Raw genomic sequence first — 22706 nt, 5'->3', positions numbered from 1 at the left:
CTGGAGTGAAGCTAAACCAAACATATATTCCATTCCTCTTTCAAAATTGTGTTAGAAATTAGTAATTCACAAAACTAAACAATATATTTCCTTATTGTATGAAGACATTCGAACTAATTAATAGTAGAATATAGTAGTGTGAAATTAAAACAATGAAAGTATCTTATTCGAAAATTGCAAACGAACTGAGGATCAAATTTTTCGTATTTTTCTTTCGGGTCAGGTGGGTTAGGGCGCTCGACTCGTAATCCGAGGGTTGTGAGTTCGATACCCCGTCGCACCACACATGCTCACCCTTTCAGCCGTGGGGGCGTTATAATGTCACAGTCAATCCCACTATTCGTTGGTAAAAGAGTAGCCCAAGAGTTGGCGATGGGTGGTGACGACTATCTGTCTTCCCTCTAGTCTTACACGGCTAAATTAGGGACGGCTAGCGCAGATAGCCCTCGTGTAGCTTTGCATGAAATAAAAAAACAACAACAACAAACTTTCGGTTCATCATCACTGATCAAGAAATTGCGGTGCGGAATCTCTCAGATTATATTTATTTACGCTAATAGTAAAAAAAAAATAATAAACATAAACGGTAACTTACAACGATAATTATCCGGTTTGTACACTAAGCAAATGGCAAAGATATGCAACTCATAAAAAACAAAAGAATTACATTTTGTTTAAGTCATTTTAAATAAGTAAAAGATAGAGCTACAGTCTGAAGGTCCATTGTTTATCGAATGTTGACATTGCGTGCGCAACAAACAGGCACAGCTGTACCTGGTGTGACCCGTGTTTGAACAGAATTCTTTTATCGGATTTGTTTTACCTTACGCTACAATCCTGCAATTTTACGTCAGCCACGTCTTCTGTTACAGTTTACACAATAAGGTATTACTTTCTGATGAGTAATATTTCATAAACTTTGAATGATATAAGATTTCGCTCTTAGAAAGCTGTCCATAATTACAAGTATAAACCACGTAACCATAAGTAAGTATTAGGTGTATTCATAGCTTCACTTTGTCGTATATGTACTGTATATATCAATTTCTTTTACAGAAATGTTCCACGTATTTAAAAAACAAACAGCGAAGGTGTACGCGAAATACATTTCTCATAAAGACTGGTTATAACAGGTCTCACGATATGCAGTTTAATTTGAAAATAAAATATATATGTTCACAACTTACCTTTATGTATAATATTGAAAGTTTGAATGAAATAGTTTTATAATTTTCACAAGTTACTGGCCATCTCAACCTGTACGAAATCTTTCTAAACTGCTAACATGTCAACAAACAACTGGTTAACATCACATTGCTATAGGCTTAACACCAGTACTGTAAAACTACAGTGCCAATGTTCCCTTACCAACCAAACGCTTCGGCCCTGAGTGGACGAAACCACTTTAAAATGGGTAAAAGCGCAGCTTACTGTAAGTTCGTGAAATTATTATTTGTATTATTATTGTCAAAATAATCAAAATTTTTTTTTCTGAAATTGCTATACTTGTGAAGTAATTAATTAATTTGGGATATTTACGATTTTCTGAAAATTGAAATGCATGTTACTTTTAGTTGAATAATCACTGCATGATTTTAATTACTACAGTTGTTTTATTATTTCAACAGCCTGGCATGGCCAAGCGCGTAAGGCGTGCGAGTCGTAATCCGAGGGTCACGGGTTTGCGCCCGCGTCGCGCCAAACATGCTCGTCCTCCCAGCCGTGGAGTCGTATAATGTGACGGTCAATCCCACTATTCGTTGGTAAAAGAGTAGCCCAAGAGTTGGTGGTGGGTGGTGATGACTAGCTGCCTTCCCTCTAGTCTTACACTGCTAAATTAGGGACGGCTAGCACAGATATCCCTCGAGTAGCTTTGTGCGAAATTCCCAAACAAACAAACAAACAAAAAAGACATGAAAAAAAATGTTCTACTTGCATTTTATAGAATGTGGATGATACGTATAGGAATCTTGGGTAGGAAAGGCTTAAAAATTCCAGCGTATTGAAGTAACAAACACAAACAGTACATATCTTTTGTAAACAATTAGTTAGTCTTAAATTTTAAGTCGTTTCTCATTAACGTTCCATATAAAAAGCAAATAATGTGACGATATTTGTTGGTGTAAGATTGATCTCAATATATCTATTTATGTATAAAACGTAATTGTGAATAAACTTATGAACACTTGCAATATGTCTTTTAATCGCATTGAATATGCGGAAGCAAAATATATTATTCATAAATTTGAATATTATTAGATATAAATATTTTCAAAATTTGATAAAATATCTATCTTCAGATATATTACTTTGTCACTTTATGCTCATAATTTAGCGCAGATAGCTCTCGAGTAGCTTTGCGCGAAATTCAAAAGCAAAAAATAAGTAAAAAAATGCTCATAATTTAATATAAAATATTTACCGCCCCCTAGTGGCATGTCTGCGGACTCACACTGCAAGAAACAGGGTGGGAATTTTTTTTTTAGAAGAAATATTAGTAAAATCTGCGATGTTTCTCATACACACCTGCGTCTTAACATAATACATCAAATATAAAGTACAAATAATAAATTATCTTGAAATAACTTCGTTTATCGTAGATCACTTACATAAAACTATTTCAACAACAACTAAGATACCAGCCAAGCGTGGTCAGCTGGGTAAGGCACGCGACTCATGACCTTAAGAGTCGCAGGTTCGAATCCCCGTCACACCAAACATGCTCGCCCTTTCAGCTGTGGGGGAGTTATAGTATCACGATCAATCCCATTATTCGTTGATAAAAGAGTAGCCCAAGAGTTGTCAGTGGGTGGTGATGACTAACTGTTTTCTTTCTGTTGTCTTACACTGTTGAACTGAGGACGCTGAATGGAGTCAGTCCTCGTGTAGCTTTACACGAAATTCAAACCAAAATACTAGTGCCCTCTTTTGGCAGGGATAAAAATTACACCTTGGTACGTATTTAAATATAAAACTAAATATGATTTCATCAAAACACATTTATCAGATAGATAATTCGTCATTCAATCAACGTAATGTGAACTAAAATAGAAGTCAAGGCAAATTTGACTCTACCCTTTGAACACTAATAATACCTAAAAACAAAGAAAAAGATCCAATAAAAATATTAAAAAATTGAGGGTTTGAAACTAGAAATTTTTCTAGACTGCTTGATTTATTTCAGAGCGTTTTAACTACTTTTATTGGCTTTGTAATTTTCACTGATTCTGGTGTATCTTGTTTTTACTTTATTTGTGTACAATTAATCTATTCATATTAAAAACTAGGGCTGAAGGGCGGTCATGAAACTAGCATGGAATTCTTTGTTTGTTTTGAATTTCGCGCAAAGCTACACGAGGGCTGTCTGCGTTAGGCGTCCCTAATTTAGCAGTGTAAGACTAGAGGGAAGGTAGCTCTTACCAACGAATAGTGAGATTGACCGTCACGTTATAACTCCCCTACCGCTAAAAGGGCGAGCATGTTTGGTGCGACCGGGATCCGAACCTGCAAAGCATGGAATTAAGAATGAAATTTGATAAAATGTGGTACGACGACGTCCTTTTGAGTTTATTACATATGAATTATATATATAATTGTTTTGAGAATAGGCTTTGGTGACAGTGTTCTGACTCTGATGGATCGACGCAAAATGTATTTGTAAATATTTATATATATATATACATGTTGATGTTTGAGAGTTCCTAGCACATGGTTTTATCACCTGTTGATATAACTTGCAGTTAATAGTGTGGAGTGTTTGGGGGTTGTATTCCATTTGAAGCCATCCTTAATTTTAAAGTGATACACTCTAAGGAGATCAATTGGTTAGCACCACTCACTGCCAATACTTTGGACATTTTTTACCAAAGCATAATGGGATCCACAATCAAATAAAAACGATCACATAGCTGAAAGATTCAGCACGTTCGGTGACAAGATTCGGTCTTACCACCCATATGTTGCAAGTCGAGTGCTTTAAACCATCAGGTCTCGCCAGGTTGGTTAAGGCGTTCGAATCGTAATCTGAGGGTTGCGGGTTCGATTCCCCCGTCACACCAAACATGCTCGCCCTCTCAGCTGTGGGGGCGTTGTAATGTGACGGTCAATCCCATGATTCGTTGGTAAAAGGATGGCCCAAGAGTTGACGGTGGGTGGTGATGACTAGCTGTATTCCCTTTTAGTCTTACACTACTAAATTAGGGACGGCTAGCGCAGATAGTCCTCGTGTTGCTTTGCGCAAAATTCAAAACAAACCATATCCTGCACGTTGACGTCTCGTATGGTGATATAATGATATAATAAAGGCAGGCTGTATCAATGTAGTATTGTCTCTACAGTCACTGAAATCAGTATAAAAATCGTGATTTGTATTCAATAAGCAGTCATTTAGCTCCATTATAGAAGAATCTCCTTTAGAAATATGAATAATCTTATTTTTTGAGTAGCTGAATCATCTACTTATGATGGGAAACGAACAAACAGTTGCTTTGACCACGCTTAGTTTCAAACCAGTTTACCTGGATATTGTTTTCCATGGTCGTACATCACATTTATATCTGGTTTAACGATCTTACTGTTTAGAAGGCAGTTGAAAAAGAAAACCACATATAATTAGCCTTTTTATGTATTTAGTTTTAACACGCCAGTTAGATCGGACTACTATCCGGGGTTGTCTGATGTCGGATTGAAGGTCAGTTACAGCCTCGAGCTCTAAGAAAGACACTCACATGACGTTTACATGTATGTGTTCATTTCATTTTCTGCTGAAACAAATTCGAGAGTGTTTGTTCAATGGGACAAGATGGTGAAGAAGACGATGAAGGAAAAGGATGGTAGGCAATGAAGGTGTTACAATATTCCTGGTGAGTAGTGTGTGTCTATATACATGAAGGTGTTACAATATTCCTGGTGAGTAATGTGTGTCTATATACATGAAGTTGTTACAATATTCCTGGTGAGTAGTGTGTGTCTATATACATGAAGGTGTTACAATATTCTTGGTGAGTAGTGTGTGTCTATATACATGAAGTTGTTACAATATTCCTGGTGAGTAGTGTGTGTCTATATACGTGAAGGTGTTACAATATTCCTGGTGAGTAGTGTGTGTCTATACACATGAAGGTGTTACAATATTCCTGGTGAGTAGTGTGTGTCTATATACATGAAGGTGTTCCAATATTCTTGGTGAGTAGTGTGTGTCTATGTACATGAAGGTGTTCCAATATTCCTAGTGAGTAGTGTGTGTCTATGTACATGAAGGTGTTCCAATATTCCTGGTGAGTAGTGTGTGTCTATATACATGAAGGTGTTCCAATATTCCTGGTGAGTAGTGTGTGTCTATATACATGAAGGTGTTCCAATATTCCTGGTGAGTAGTGTGTGTCTATGTACATGAAGTTGTTCCAATATTCTTGGTGAGTAGTGTGTGTCTATATACATGAAGGTGTTCCAATATTCCTGGTGAAGTAGTGTGTGTCTATGTACATGAAGTAGTGTGTGTCTATGTACATGAAGGTGTTACAATATTCCTGGTGAGTAGTGTGTGTCTATGTACATGAAGGTGTTACAATATTCCTGGTGAGTAGTGTGTGTCTATATACATGAAGGTGTTACAATATTCCTGGTGAGTAGTGTGTGTCTATGTACATGAAGGTGTTACAATATTCCTGGTGAGTAGTGTGTGTCTATGTACATGAAGGTGTTCCAATATTCCTGGTGAGTAGTGTGTGTCTATATACATGAAGGTGTTCCAATATTCCTGGTGGGTAGTGTGTGTCTATGTACATGAAGGTGTTACAATATTCCTAGTGAGTAGTGTGTGTCTATGTACATGAAGGTGTTACAATATTCCTGGTGAGTAGTGTGTGTCTATATACATGAAGGTGTTACAATATTCTTGGTGAGTAGTGTGTGTCTATGTACATGAAGGTGTTACAATATTCCTAGTGAGTAGTGTGTGTCTATATACATGAAGGTGTTACAATATTCCTGGTGAGTAGTGTGTGTCTATATACATGAAGGTGTTCCAATATTCCTAGTGAGTAGTGTGTGTCTATATACATGAAGGTGTTACAATATTCCTGCTGAGTAGTGTGTGTCTATGTACATGAAGGTGTTACAATATTCCTGCTGAGTAGTGTGTGTCCATATACATGAAGGTGTTACAATATTCCTGGTGAGTAGTGTGTGTCTCTATACATGAAGGTGTTACAATATTCCTGGTGAGTAGTGTGTGTCTATATACATGAAGGTGTTACAATATTCCTGGTGAGTAGTGTGTGTCTATATACATGAAGGTGTTACAATATTCCTGGTGAGTAGTGTGTGTCTATATACATGAAGGTGTTACAATATTCCTAGTGAGTAGTGTGTGTCTATATACATGAAGGTGTTACAATATTCCTGGTGAGTAGTGTGTGTCTCTATACATGAAGGTGTTACAATATTCCTGGTGAGTAGTGTGTGTCTATATACATGAAGGTGTTACAATATTCCTAGTGAGTAGTGTGTGTCTATATACATGAAGGTGTTACAATATTCCTGCTGAGTAGTGTGTGTCTATATACATGAAGGTGTTACAATATTCCTAGTGAGTGGTGTGTGTCTTGGTACATGAAAGTGTTACAATATTCTTGGTGAGTAGTGTGTGTCTATATACATGAAGGTGTTACAATATTCCTGGTGAGTAGTGTGTGTCTATGTACATGAAGGTGTTCCAAGATTCAATAGTAGTGTGTGTCTATGTACATGAAGGTGTTAGAATATTCCTAGTGAGTTGTGTGTGTCTATATACATGAAGTTGTTACAATATTCCTGGTGAGTAGTGTGTGTCTATGTACATGAAGGTGTTACAATATTTCTAGTGAGTAGTGTGTGTCTATATACATGAAGGTGTTACAATATTCCTGGTGAGTAGTGTGTGTCTATATACATGAAGGTGTTCCAAGATTCCTGGTGAGTAGTGTGTGTCTATGTACATGAAGTTGTTCCAATATTCTTGGTGAGTAGTGTGTGTCTATATACATGAAGGTGTTCCAATATTCCTGGTGAGTAGTGTGTGTCTATGTACATGAAGGTGTTCCAATATTCCTAGTGAGTAGTGTGTGTCTATGTACATGAAGGTGTTACAATATTCCTGGTGAGTAGTGTGTGTCTATGTACATGAAGGTGTTACAATATTCCTGGTGAGTAGTGTGTGTCTATATACATGAAGGTGTTACAATATTCTTGGTGAGTAGTGTGTGTCTATGTACATGAAGGTGTTACAATATTCCTAGTGAGTAGTGTGTGTCTATATAAATGAAGGTGTTACAATATTCTTGGTGAGTAGTGTGTGTCTATGTACATGAAGGTGTTACAATATTCCTGGTGAGTAGTGTGTGTCTATATACATGAAGGTGTTACAATATTCCTGGTGAGTAGTGTGTGTCTATATACATGAAGGTGTTCCAATATTCCTAGTGAGTAGTGTGTGTCTATGTACATGAAGGTGTTACAATATTCCTGCTGAGTAGTGTGTGTCCATATACATGAAGTTGTTTCAATATTCCTGGTGAGTAGTTTGCATATGTGTTTATAGGTGTTACTACATTCCTGGTGACTTATGTGCCTATATATATAAAGATGTTGCAATAACCTATATATATATATGCAATAACTGCTCATATATATATATATTCCTGGTGAATAATGTGTGTGTCCATATATATATATATGTAAGTGTTACAATATTTTTGGTGACTTGTGTGTCAATATATATATATAGGTGTTACAATATTTCTGGTGTCTAGTGTGTCTATATATATATATAGGTGTTAGGTGTTGTCAATATTTTTGGTGACTTGTGTGTCTATATATATATGTAGGTGTTGCAATATTCCTGGTGTCTAGTGTGTCTATATATATATATAGGTGTTGCAATATTCCTGGTGAGTAGTGTGTGTATATATATAGGTGTTACAATGTTTCTGGTGAGTAGTGTGTATGTGTACACCCTTGTGCAAATTAATTGAAACAAATGGTCATTTTACAATATTTTAAGCATGGCGGTCGGTGTAGGCTCGCTGGACTCGCTGATTTCCTTTAATAGTCATTTTTTCTCACAGACGGCGTCATTAGCTATGTTTTGCAGTACGGTCGATCTATTTTTGGGATATATGACGACATTTTGAGGAATATTACGTCATTCGAAATTTCGTTAGAAGGGCAAGGAGACCAGTCAAAAAACAAGTTCTTACCAACTCAGTGAAGAAAAAACGGTATCAATGGGGTCTGAAATACAAGAACTGGACGGAAGAACAGTGGGGGAAGGTGTTATTCAGTGACGAGACTCATTTCTTTGTACAGGGTCAAAGAAGTCTGCATGTTCGTAGATCTCCAGGTGAGAAACTTCGAGAATCTCACATCAGTCAGTTCGTAAAACATCCCTTGAAGAAGACGTTTTGGGGCTTTTTTAGCTAATATGGCGTCGGAGGCTTATATATCGTAGAAGGTATGATGCGTGGACCACAGTACATTGAAGTTTTGCAGAGAAGAGTCATTCCAGAATTGAAAAGAGATTTTCAGATGGATCTGGAATTTTTCAGCAAAATCTGGTTCCGTGCCACACATCGACAGAAAGTGTTCGTACCCCTGCGTCCCGAGTGGTTTTTGCTTATAACGTAAAAAGTATCACGATTAGACTAATAGAAGTACAATATATTATAAATATTATACTAACACACATCTACATACATTTTGTTGTAAATTAAACAAAAAATAAACTGTTTATAAACAAATAACCAAAAATAGGAGGAGCAGAAAGTGTTCGTACATTTCAGAACGTGTGAAAAACTGATATTCCCGTAACAATTTTGTTTAGTTTGGTGAATAAACTACATTATACCATTCCAGAACTAGACACTGGATTCATAATTATTGGAATTTAGCCAGAAAAAAATTACTTCCGGCAATTTAGCGCCGTTTTCTTCATTATCTGCTTGGTTATTATGGCGAACAGGAAATAACTATCCAGTGATTTAGAAAACCGAATTATTGTAAAATAAAAGTCTCTTTTCGGTATTGCTACACAACGTAATGTGCCGAAATGTACTGTTCAAAGGATAATTGCCAAGTTTAAGCTTGCAGGATCAACTGCTGACTTCCCTCGTTCCGAACGCCCCACCAAAATTCCAGAGAGAACCAAAGAAAGGTTCTCAGAGAAGTTAGTAGGAACCCTCGTTTAACACCTAATGACATACAGAAACTGGTTAGGGAAACTGGGGTTGAAGTAATCACCTCTACAGTTACGAACATGTAACGCTCTTCTGGGTTCAAAACATGCCGTCCTCGTAGAACTTCATATTTAAAGCATGTTCATTTAGAAGCACAGTTGAGGATTGCAAGAAAGCATGTAGATAAACCCTTTGCCTATTGGAAGAGTATTCTTTGGTCAGACAAGACTGAAATTGAGCTTTTCGGCCACAATGCTAAATGATATATTTTCCGAAAGAAGGGGGAACGAAATCTTCCAAAAAACACCGTCCCTACAGTTAAACACGGAGGTGGTTCGATTATGCTATGGGGTTCCTTCAGCTCTTCTGGTGTTGGCAGCCTTCACCGCGTCAACGGAATCATGAAAAAGAAGAGTACGTTGATATATTAGGCACTTATATCAAGAATGATGCTCGGAACTTGCGACTTGGGCGTCGTTGGATTTTCCAGCACGACAATGACCCTAAGCACCCATCAAAATATGTGCAATCCAGGTTGCAAAGGAACCATATAGGCGTTCTGGAGTGACCATCGCAGTCACCCAATCTCAACCCAATTAAAAACGTTTGGCATGAGTTGAAGACCAGAGTTCATCAGCGTCATCCGAAAATCTTGCAAGAGTTGGAGGCCTTCTGTAAAGAAGTGTTTGTTTGTTTTTGAATTTCGCAAAAGCTACTCGAAGGCTATCTGTACTAGCCGTCCCTAATTTAGCAGTGTAAGACTAGAGGGAAGGCAGCTAGTCATCACCACCCACCGCCGACTCTTGGGCTGCTCTTTTACCAACGAATAGTGGGATTGACCTAACATTATAACGCCCCCACGGCTGAAAGGGCGAGCATGTTTGGCGCGATGGGAATGCGAACCCGCGACCCTCAGACTGTAAAGAAAAATGGAAGAAAATACTAGTCGAGTACTGTCAAACGATTATAGAGGGTCATGAGGAGAGATTGCGCCAAGTAATTTACCTGAAAGGCTACACAACTGACCATTAAAGTAGACGCACGAACATCTTCTGCCCCTCCTATGTTTGGTTATTTGTTTATAAACAGTTTATTTGCCGTTCAATTTACATGAAAAAATATGTAGATGTGTGTTAGTATAATATTTATAATATACTGCACTTCTATTAGCCTAATCGTGATATTTTTTAAGTTATGAGCAAAAACTACTCAGGACGCAGGGGTACGAACACTTTCTGTCGTTACTGTGGGTGTAACAATATTCCTCGTAAGTAGTGTATATTTATATATAGGTGTTGCAATATTCCTCGGTGTTGCAATATTCCTCGTGAGAAGTGTATATATATATAGGTGTTACAATATATTTGGTGACGAGTGTGTCTATATGTATATATAGGTGTTACAATATTCCTTGTGACTAGTGCGTCTATATATATATATATATATATAGTAGGTGTTAAATATTTCTGGTGAGTATTGTGTATGTGTATATATACCGAACGTGCTCACTCTTTCAGCCATAGGAGCAATACAATATGACAGTCGATCACACTATTCGTTGGTAAAAATAGTAGCTCACGAGTTGGCGGTGGGTGGTGTTGACTGGCTGCCTTCCGTCCAGCCTTACACTGTTAAATTAATTACGATTAGCACAGGTAAGGCTCGTATAGCTACTCACCAGTAACACAGCAGTTTGTCTGCAAACTTACAACGTTAGAAAACGGGTTTCGATACTCTTGGTGAGCAAAGCACAGATAGCCCTTCGTGTATCTTTGTGCTTAACTTCCAGCAAACAAAGTCGTTTAGCTTTGTGCGAAATTGAAGCCAAACCAAACCATTGTCAGCAGCGTTCTCTTTGGATATGGTACATAGATGGATACATATATATGTCGAGAGGCCCTATATTGACACAATCGTTTACCACCACAGATATCAGCTTTGGAGCTACAGGTTATAAGAGTGAATGCCAAATGTCATTATTTGTTCAGATAAGTGGTAACTTGAAAGTTAGCGACGGGTGTTGTTAACTCGCCGTCTTGCGTCTAGTTTATCACTTTAAATTTAATCAGCTGATCCTTTTGTAATTCTGCTCAAACACGCTCAAGAAACAAATCTTCAAAAATTGTTCTTTAAAATGTAAATTATTTGCTTGTTATCAAATATTTTTATATTTCTTTTTTCCTAGATGGTTACGAAGCTCCTATTGTCCGGCCTAGTTGTTCGAACGATGGCCGTGGATTATGTGCATCATCCAATCCAATACGAGTCAAAAACGAATCAGAACACGTACAATTTTGGTTACGACACAGGCTTGTTGGGTGCCCACTCTTTCCGTTACGAACATAAAGATGACAATGGAATTGTTCGAGGACGATACGGATACACCGGACCTGACGGAAAGTTGAGGGTGGTGGAATACGAAGCAGGGCCAGGAGGTTACAGAATAACAGGTGGCTACAATCCTGATGAGGACCTTGCTCCTAAGCCCCACAGCGACCTGACTGATGTGGAAAATGCATTAAAAGGCTCCGATCAGGTTTCTGTCGATCTTAAGGCTGCTACTCCATTTGCTATGACGACGGAATCCTTGTTGGAAGTAACGACAATCAAGACGAAATTTGAACCAGTTTCAGAAAATAACAACGACAATCAAGACGAAATTTCAACCAGTTTCAGAAAATAGCAACGACAATCAAGACGAAATTTGAACCAGTTTCAGAAAATAACAACGACAATCAAAACGAAATTTCAACCAGTTTCAGAAAATAGCAACGACAATCAAGACGAAATTTGAACCAGTTTCAGAAAATAGCAACGACAATCAAGACGAAATTTGAACCAGTTTCAGAAAATAGCAATGACGATCAAGACAACATTTCAACCAGTTTCAGAAAATAGCAACGACAATCAAGACGAAATTTGAACCAGTTTCAGAAAAAAGCAACGACAATCAAGACGAAATTTGAACTAGTTTCAGAAAATAGCAACGACAATCAAGACGAAATTTGAACCAGTTTCAGAAAATAGCAAAGACAAGGGAAACCACAACGTGACAACATCTAACACAGTAGTATTGGAGCATTTAGAGGGCGAGAAAAACCGACTCCAAAGTCTAAACAATACCGAACCAACAGTTGACAGAGGAGAGGGCTCAAACCCTGGACTTGTGAGAAAAACAGTCTCTACGAAGCTATTTAGTCGCTTACTACCTATTTTATATACACGTTCTTGCATCACACATCCAACATTACGAGCTTACAACTCACCTGTACATCAAATATGGCCCTTTTACATCCATTTGCTACAAACTTGGCCTTTCGGAGCCCCAAATTACTAAAAGAGACATATTTTCTCACCAAACTAAGAAAAAGATCATTACGTTATTATGAAGCTGTCTTAAGCTGTAATAACTAATGTAACATTTGTTGGGATTTTTATTATTATTTTAATTCATTACACTTTTGCTGTAGAACACATAACACAAATACAGTTTGAAGTTTTTTTGACCAAAAACAAGTCGAATCATAAATTGATAAAAGTAATTATGAAATTTGCTTTCTCAGTTTTTAAATAAAAATATATTATGCCGATCATATTTTTGGGTGGACTTGTTTGTTTTTTGAATTTAGCGCAAAGCTTCACGAGGGCTATCTGCGCTGGCCGTTCCTAATTTAGCAGTGTAAGACTAGAGGAAAGGCATCTAGTCGTCACCACCCATCGCCTACTCTTGGGCTACTCTTTTACCAACGAATAGGGGGATTGAATATTACATTATAACGCCCCCACGGTTGAAAGGGCGAACATGTTTGGTGTGATGTGGAGTCGAACTCCTGAACCCACCTGGCCATGTTGGGCCTTTGGGAGTTGAAACAAGATAGAAGATAGTCATGCACCTTTTGAAAACCAATGCAAACTTAAATTTATATTGCAAGTACTGTGTAAAGTATAATCCGTTTGAATGTTTCGTATGTAAATAAATACAGGGTGTTCGGAAAGTCACTTTGCAGTTTTGTAATCATATTTTATTCAGTCTATTTCAAGCCAGCAACTGATAGCGGTGTTTAGAAACAAAATAAGAAGGATCCAGGCCTGTATTGATGCCAACGGGGGCCACTTTCAACATTGTTTATAATTGTCATTCATATTTATCTCCTGTATTCTATATTGAAACATGTCTGTTAATAAATATATACAGTGACTTTTCGAACACCCTCTATATATATATAATTTAAGCATATTACGAATTTATAGCGTTATCTGTTTTAATCTTTACAAAATTACAATTAGGTTTATTTTATATTTGCAACAGATGGAGCCACTTACTTTTGTTGTTGTTGTTCTAAAGAGATAGGTACGTTCTATATATGAGTAACTGTTTGTTTTTGATTGGTTTGTTTTGAATTTCGCGCAAAGCTACACGAGAGCTATCTGCGCTAGTCGTCCCTAATTTAGTAGTGTAAGACTAGAGGGAAGGCAGTTAGTCGTCACCACCCATCGCCTATTCTTCCGCTACTCTTTTACCAACGAATAGTGGGATTGAGCGTCACATTATAACGCCTCCACGGCTGAAAGGGCGAGCATGTTTGGTGTGATGAGGATTCGAACCCGTGACCCTCTAATTACGAGTCGCGTGCCTTAACCATATAACCGTGTTGGGCCTTATATAAGTGATATTGAAGTGACAGTTACATCCTCATATGTTACTAGACACAACAAAGGAAGATTTGAAAGTTCTGTATATCTTGCTATTTTCCCAGGATTCTGGGGCTTCACTTTCTAAGACGTTGTTCATTTGTACTTTGTAGTTGGAAATGATCTTTAATTTAGAATTTATTTTTTTGATTAATAATGTAACAAGTAACTTTTATTTTTAAACACTATTGTTATTTTCTAATCTGAATAGCATCATATGCAAATACATGGGTTAAACGGTCAGGTTAGAAACTTCTGAGGCTCAAGCATAGCATTCCTAATTTGTAAGCTGACCAGAAGTAGGTCAGCCAGTCAGTAGCACCTGCTATTTATGTGATCACTCAGCAACATATTGTGGGTTAAGCCTTAGAAGTTCTTATCTGCAGTGTGCACTCAGAACCATTAGGCCACGTCAGAGTCATGTCGTAAGCGATTTCTGTTGTCTATGGTGTATTAGAACTTTCAGAGATTACATCAATGATCTCTTTCTAAACTGTTTTGTTGGCACACGAGTAAAAACTGTTAAACTGCTTTTAAAACTAAAAGCGTTAAAAAGCATATCAACTTTGGTGTCGAAGTATTGAAAATCCGCACTTTATTTTAACACGCAATATGCTACCGTGTTTATCCGAAAATAAGACAGGGCTTATATTAATTTTCACTCAAAAATATGACACTAGGGCTTATTTTCGGGGGATGTCTTATTTTGATATATTAAAAAATGAAGTTACAAAGTAAAACTATTAAACTAACCATTTAAACTAAACTATTATTAAACTATTAAACTAACTGATTAATACTTAAACAAACTAATTAACTAACTATTAAACTAATTAATAAATTAATTTTTTTTATTTCTTTCCTCTTCCTGCCACTCTTAACTAGGGCTTATTTTAAGGGTAGGGCTTATATTAAAACTATCCCCAAAAATCACACTAGGTCTTATTATCGGAGAAACACGGTATTTATCTCTAAAATTCGAAACAAATGGTGTTTATAAGCACAATAAATATCCATTGATAAAAACCATGAAAGAGATTTATTAGGACTGTCATTAAGTTAAAAATATAGCATGTCTAGAATTCGTCAAAGTTATGGTAAGGTTTATGTTGATGAACAAAAATGTGTATTGAAAATAAGGTTAAAAGAGTATAGTCATTGATAGGACAGTGGAAAGTCTATGGACTTCCGACGCTAAAATCGGGTACAACATGGACAGGTGATTCAGGCACTCGACTCGTAATCCGAGGGTCAGGGGTTCTAATCATCGTCACACCAAACATGCTCACCCTTTCAGTTGTAGGGACGTTATTACCTGCGGTCAATCCCACTATTCGTTGGTAAAAGAGTAGCCCAAGAGTTGGCAGTGGGTGGTGATGACTAGTTGCCTTCCCTTTAGTCTTACACTGCTAAATTAGGGACCCCTAACGCAGATAGCTCTCGTGTAACTTTGCGCGAAATTTAAAACAAACCAAACGCTAAAACCCGGAGTTCAATTCCTCTCGGTGGACGCAGCTATGAAACAAACACTAAAGGAATATAGAAATTATGTAAACATGATAAAGCTCTGTCGTTAGCTGTGGTTAAACATTTCTGAAATTGTAAGGTGGAATATGGTTGGAATACTGTTAAAATTATAAAAATACCAAACTAAAATTAACAAGTGATTTAACAAAGAGTCTTTGTATTACGCAAAATAAAGATATTTTTATAAGGGCAGACAAGTGTGTGTGTGTTTTTATAACAAAGCCACATTGGGCTATCTGCTGAGTCCAGCGAAAGAAATCGACCCGCTGCTTTTTGCGTTGTAAATCCGTAGACTTACTGCTGCACCAGCGGGGGACGAGGGAAGACGAACGCACAAGAAATTTAAAATTCTGGAATAAATTGTCACCTTTCTAATACTTGGATATTCTGTTCTTCCCGTAAAAAAAATAATTAGGCTAAGCTTTCAATATAATGATAGTTGTAAAGATGGAAACAGTCGTTTCCAAAACTAGTCGACTTATACTTTTCTGTCATATTACGTATTATAATCTATTCAGGTTAAGCTTCCAATTTATTATGCTATGTATTAAAATTTCAAATAGCCTGAAATTGAATACAGTTGTAATTTGGATTTAAAATTTAATTAACTACTGATAAGTATGAAATTTATGATATTTGTCTACAAGATTCACACGCACACGTTTCCTTACACAGATATGTATTTTAATACAAAAACAATAATACAATTTATAATAGCAATTATTACAAATAATGCTTAATATACAAAAGTTTTACAAACTTACAAACCGTATTGAGTCTTCTCTTTGGTCCGGAACTAGATATTTTATCGAAAGTTCACGTTGAACTGATATAGGTATAATTCACTTAATGGGAGCTAGCTAGCTCTTCGCTGATCACACGCGAGGTTTTCATCGCTGAAGTTATATAATGTCTTCGTAAAAATACTAACGTCCAATACTAATCAACTGAACTCAAACGATTTTTTAATGTACGTAATCTATACACGTTTTTGGTCAAATATCTGTAGTTCCTGATTAATAAGTATTAATCACAGTTATGGCTTCCAAGGTTTGTAGTGTACTAACTGTAGCAAACCAATAATATATACTCTATCTCTTAGCACGTCGCGTTAGTTGCAATTTATAGGCGTGAGGAAGGTCTCTAGAAATTTTAACCTTCACAACAATAGTGATGATACACTAGTGTTATATATACCCACATATATTGTTGATTCTTACACTCGAGAACCTTCTACAAATTTAGTGAATAGGCGAGCATTTCGCAATACGCATTTAACAGTATAGGTTATATATACATAAATATATATTAAACTGAAACAAACATTGATATTAAAATAAATATACAATAGAAAATTCGTCACAACTAATAAATACGTCATTATTAATAAAAACGTATTTTTCTTTGGTTTGTAGAGATAAATATGTTTGAATTTTATTGTTTAATGTTTTCAGGGGTAACAGCATTTATAAAATCTATCACCTAAAAAAATAGAATAGTTTCAGTCGAACAGATTTTACCAAATGTAAGCTGAACGTCTCAAAATATTTAGAGTTAACACTAAACTGAAATTAACTGTACAGAAGTTGTTAAGCACATTACTACATGATGGGCTATCTGTTCCATGCCCACCGCGAGTATCGAAACGTGATTTTTAGTGATATTTATCCATCAGGGGACATTATACTCTAGAAGTTAAAAGGCTTATTGCAATGTAAAGTGCAACCAGCAGAAGTATACACTGGATGATACTCGAACGAAGGTTCCCCAGCATGAAAATTTCACTCGTGTTGAACATAGCGGTACATATCGAGCAAATAAACGTTTTGTTAACCTTTATATAAATATTATCCTATTTTACTGTGGAGCGATTGGTTCGATTTAAATACGGATCTGAATGTTTACTCAGTTTCACAGTTGTATGTCTTCGGACAAACAATGCTAGAAACCGCTTTTCGATGTCTGTTATGGGCAGAGCACAAATATCCTATTGTGTAGCATTGTGCTCAACTTCAGAACAACAACAGAACAATTGCGCCACCTGTCGAGTACCATTGTAACTAATACCTGAAACATCGCCAATCTTATACAAGATAAAAGTTATTTTACACTAATTGTAATAAGAAGTTTTGTTTCCGTTTCGTCAGAGAAATATTCGTGATCAAAGAGGATATATAACATTCACAACAAAAATCGATTGTCTTTTCACACTAATGTTGTACATAAGTGGTGATTCACTTTTAATTGGAAATGAGAAAATTGTCCGGGGCTTACAACGCGAAAAAAAAACAACTTTGGTCTAATTTTTGGAAGAAACGGCGTGATATCTGGACGTTTCGGAAAACGTCATCTTTTGCGACATATTAGGTCTCAACTTCCATTTAACCGTATTGTTATTACGTGCACAATAATAATAGTTATATATACTTGTGTGTAGTTAAGCATAAAGCTGTATAATGGGCTGTCTGGGCTCTGCCCACCATGGGTATCAAAACTCGGTTTCTAGCGTTGTAAATCCGTAGACATACCGTTGCGCCAGTTGGGTGGGAAACGTTTACTTTAATGTTATTTTATAATATTCGGACTCTCTTTTGCGTGCTTTTTAAAATAACATTTCTACTCATAAGACTATTAATGTTTTTAAAATAACATTTCTACTCATAAGACTATTAATGTTTTTAAAATAACATTTCTACTCATAAGACTATTAATGTTTTTAAAATAACATTTCTACTCATAAGACTACTAATGTTTTTAAAATAACATTTCTACTCATAAGACTATTAATGTTTTTAAAATAACATTTCTACTCATAAGACTACTAATGTTTTTAAAATAACATTTCTACTCATAAGACTATTAATGTTTTAAAATAACATTTCTACTCATAAGACTACTAATGTTTTTAAAATAACATTTCTACTCATAAGACTATTAATGTATTTAAAATAACATTTCTACTCATAAGACTATTAATGTTTTTAAAATAACATTTCTACTCATAAGACTATTAATGTTTTTAAAATAACATTTCTACTCATAAGACTACTAATGTTTTTAAAATAACATTTCTACTCATAAGACTATAAATGTTTTTAAAATAACATTTCTACTCATAAGACTACTAATGTTTTTAAAATAACATTTCTACTCATAAGACTATTAATGTTTTTAAAATAACATTTCTACTCATAAGACTATTAATGTTTTTAAAATAACATTTCTACTCATAAGACTACTAATGTTTTTAAAATAACATTTCTACTCATAAGACTATTAATGTATTTAAAATAACATTTCTACTCATAAGACTACTAATGTTTTTAAAATAACATTTCTACTCATAAGACTACTAATGTTTTTTAAAATAACATTTCTACTCATAAGACTATTAATGTTTTTAAAATAACATTTCTACTCATAAGACTACTAATGTTTTTAAAATAACATTTCTACTCATAAGACTATTAATGTTTTCAAAATAACATTTCTACTCATAAGACTATTAATGTTTTTAAAATAACATTTCTACTCATAAGACTATTAATGTTTTTAAAATAACATTTCTACTCATAAGACTATTAATGTATTTAAAATAACATTCTACTCATAAGACTATTAATGTATTTAAAATAACATTTCTACTCATAAGACTACTAATGTTTTTAAAATAACATTTCTACTCATAAGACTATTAATGTTTTTAAAATAACATTTCTACTCATAAGACTATTAATGTTTTTAAAATAACATTTCTACTCATAAGACTACTAATGTTTTTAAAATAACATTTCTACTCATAAGACTATTAATGTTTTCAAAATAACATTTCTACTCATAAGACTATTAATGTATTTAAAATAACATTTCTACTCATAAGACTACTAATGTTTTTAAAATAACATTTCTACTCATAAGACTGCTAATGTTTTTAAAATAACATTTCTACTCATAAGACTATTAATGTTTTTAAAATAACATTTCTACTCATAAGACTACTAATGTTTTTAAAATAACATTTCTACTCATAAGACTATAAATGTTTTTAAAATAACATATCTACTCATAAGACTACTAATGTTTTTAAAATAACATTTCTACTCATAAAACTATTAATGTTTTTAAAATCTCTTTCGATCTTCAGTTTTTTCCTTCTCATGAATTTCATAACCTGTCAGAAAGCTTCTTTTAACACTTGAATTCTAAATTTTAACTTACAAATGTATATCAAGTCTAAAGAAAACAAGACATGATCACCATTTCTAAAGTTCTTACCGTGGTCTGGAGAATAAAGTGGCACTGTAGTTCCCTCTTCTTAAGCCTTGGAATCGAAGTAACACGACACAAACAAAGTTGGAGATAACACTACGGCAGTCTCGACGTCATGTTTCAGAGGGAAGCCGACCACGTGGCGCCTTGTCCTGTCCGCTGCAGCTACTGAGAAATCGACCCAATACCTCAACTTCTCGTGAGCACTGGGACAATAAATGACTAGCATTGAAGTACCTGCGACACATAACATGAACAATGCCACAGTCTTAGAGAACACTGTTCTTATATATGTATATATATTATCAGTAAAGCATATTAACTATCAAAAAATCTCTTTTTACAGTTAATGTTATTCATAGTAACCAGAAGAAATCTGATTACTGCTAAAAAAACAAAACGATATATATGTTTATATCAATGTATATAAACGATATAAATTTAGAATTAACCAAACCAATTTTCTATTAATTACACATTTCAAGCGCTCTCTATTGATTCCATGGTGTTATTAGCAAATAAAGGTGTTTCTCAAACAATAATACATAGTTTAATTAGTAGTCATAACAGGCCATCAGCCGTTTTCACCAGGGGAATCGAACCTAGAGTTTTATTGATGTAAATTCGTAAATTTTTCCCTGCCCCATCGCGGGATATTTAATTACTGCTTTAAAAGTGACCAATATACTGAAATAATGAGTTTTAATATTATAGAATATTACTACCAGTATTTGTTTTTCTCTCTTTAATCTCAGTTATAATGTTTTCTTTGAATGCTGGTCTGGCATGGCCAGATGGTTTAGGCACTCGACTCCTAATCTGAGGGTCGCGGGTTCGAATCTTTGTCACACCAAACACGCTCGTCCTTTCAGAGTCTGAATTTGTGACGGTCAATCTCACTATTCGTTAGTAAGAGAGTAAGAGTTGGCGGTGGGTGGTGATGACTATTTGCCTTTCCTCTAGTCTTACACTGCAAAATTAGGGATGGCTGGGGCAGATAGCCGTCGTATAGCTTTGCTCGAAATTCAAAGCAAACCAATTTTCGAATGTTTAAAATATGATTTTTGTGATTGAAATGGAAAACGAAGGCGTTAATTGCAAATATAAATATAATGTTTGCAATAATTAAAATCATTAAATCAAATTTATTAATAGCTGAGAAAATAAAATGAGCCACCAGGTGACGTACTTATTTAGGGACAAGAGGGAGCTCAGCCGCAGGACCCATTGATAACCGTATTCCATGTACAAATTACATGAGATTTAGGGCCGACAAAAGGTATTAGCCCCTCGTTAAAAAACATTTTGTATCTTTCATCTCTATTTGAACCTTCGTGTATCGTTTATGAATATTTTTCTGAAGAAATGTAAAACTGTTTATAAAAGCACAACATAATAAAATAAAACACACATGTATTAAACAATTATATTCACTCTTGTAATTCAAAGTTGTTTGTTTTGTTTGTTTGTTTTGGAATTTCGCACAAAGCTACTCGAGGGCTATCTGTGCTAACCGTCCCTAATTTAGCAGTGTAAGACTAGAGGGAAGGCAGCTAGTCATCACCACCCACCGCCAACTCTTGGGCTACTCTTTTACCAACGAATAGTGGGATTGACCGTTACATTATACGCCCCGAGTGCAGTGCAGGCTGGGAGGGGTCGAGCATGTTTAGATGCGACGTCACATTATACGGGCGCGAACGCGCGACCCTCGGATTACGAGTCGCACTCCTTACGCGCTTGGCCATGCCAGACCAAATTTACTATTACACTTGTTATCCATAGTTACAATTACACTTGTAATAAACAATTATATTCGCTCTTGTAATTCAAAGTTACAATTGCACTTGTTGTCAGCAAATATATTTACTCTTGTAATTCAAAGTTACTATTACATTTGTAATAAAAAGTTATATTTATACTTGTAATTCATAGTTACAATTACACTTGTAATAAACAATTATATTTACTCTTGTAATTGAAAGTTACAACTACACTTATAATTAACATAATTGTTTACTCTTGTAATTCATAGTTACAATTACACTTGTAATAAACAATTATATTTACTCTTGTAATTCAAGGCTACAATTACACTTGTAATAAAAAAAAAAAAAGAATTATATTTACTCTTGCAATAAACTATAATATTTACCCTTACAACAAATTCTTACATTTACTTTACAACAAACAGGTATACTTACTCTTACAACAAACAATAATATTTATTCTTACAATAAATAATTATATCGACTTTTGTAAGAAAAATAAACTGATATATTTACTCTTACGTCAAACATTTATATTTACCTTTACAATAAACCATTATGGTTACTATTAAAACGGTCAGCTTCATTTCTTCTCATAAATACACTTAAGATATTAAGACTATCTCTCGCGACATTAACATGCAAAACCACCTGTCAATACTGATGATTTTTATTAAATAATATTGACAATTTTGTTGAATTCCAAAGCGCGTTATGTGTTAATGTTTGTCTACTTCGTGCCAAACTTTTACACCCACGTAAAGGAGCCAGTGTTTTACCGCTTGCAAAAACACAACTCATTGTTTCCTTGTTAAATACAAAGCTCTCCTAATAAATGAGTTTAGGATTCTTCTACAAATGCTGCAGGAGTACATGACAATATGAGAATTTAGTTACATTAAGTTTATTGTTCCTGTTTTCTATTGTTCAAATGTGTAAAGACGTGGATTTGAAGGATGCAGATACAGAAGCAGACGCTTGAATGTGCGTTTAGTAAACAAGGGACAATCGCGTATGTAAGCGCCATCTTTTGCTAAGTAATGAAAGCTATATAAATGACAAAAAAAATTCTGACATAATTTTGAAAACGATGAAAATGAATTAAGTATACAAAGTTCTAATGTTAATTTAGATTCAACTAATGATTTAAAACTTTGTGTTACAGGTATATTGGGAAACTGCGTTAAAATATATTATTGCTGTCGACGCTGATATGTAGTTATATTTGTCATCAACA

The 22706-nt window shown here is 35.1% G+C and overlaps 2 protein-coding genes across 6 annotated transcripts in view; one reads left to right on the top strand and one right to left on the bottom strand.

Annotated features, from left to right (window-relative positions):
- The window catches only part of LOC143254323 (Na(+)/H(+) exchanger beta-like), a 107511-nt gene extending 87681 nt beyond the window's left edge, over positions 1-19830 (bottom strand). For 2 of the 4 annotated variants that reach the window (XM_076509302.1, XM_076509303.1), the window contains exon 1: positions 1188-1358. The gene's annotated coding sequence lies outside the window, so the exon portion shown is untranslated. Of the gene's footprint in view, positions 1-1187; positions 1371-19706 lie in introns of those variants that run through there. The other 2 variants (XM_076509301.1, XM_076509304.1) reach the window with 2 other exon arrangements.
- LOC143254322 (uncharacterized) lies at positions 4703-15614 on the top strand. Of its 2 annotated transcripts, XM_076509300.1 has the most exons (3): positions 4703-4845; positions 6800-6816; positions 11398-15614. In XM_076509300.1, the coding sequence occupies exons 1-3, from the start codon at positions 4830-4832 to the stop codon at positions 11893-11895; spliced, it is 531 nt and encodes a 176-aa protein (XP_076365415.1). In that variant the 5' UTR covers positions 4703-4829; the 3' UTR covers positions 11896-15614. The 2 variants fall into 2 exon arrangements, with proteins under 2 accessions (XP_076365415.1, XP_076365413.1); XM_076509298.1 differs by lacking the exon at positions 6800-6816 and having other exon boundaries at positions 4710-4862.
- Positions 19831-22706: the final 2876 nt, after the last annotated feature.

Source organism: Tachypleus tridentatus, chromosome 6, assembly GCF_004210375.1.
Source record: "Tachypleus tridentatus isolate NWPU-2018 chromosome 6, ASM421037v1, whole genome shotgun sequence".
NCBI lineage: Eukaryota > Metazoa > Arthropoda > Merostomata > Xiphosura > Limulidae > Tachypleus > Tachypleus tridentatus.
This window is presented reverse-complemented; position numbering and strand designations above follow the sequence as displayed.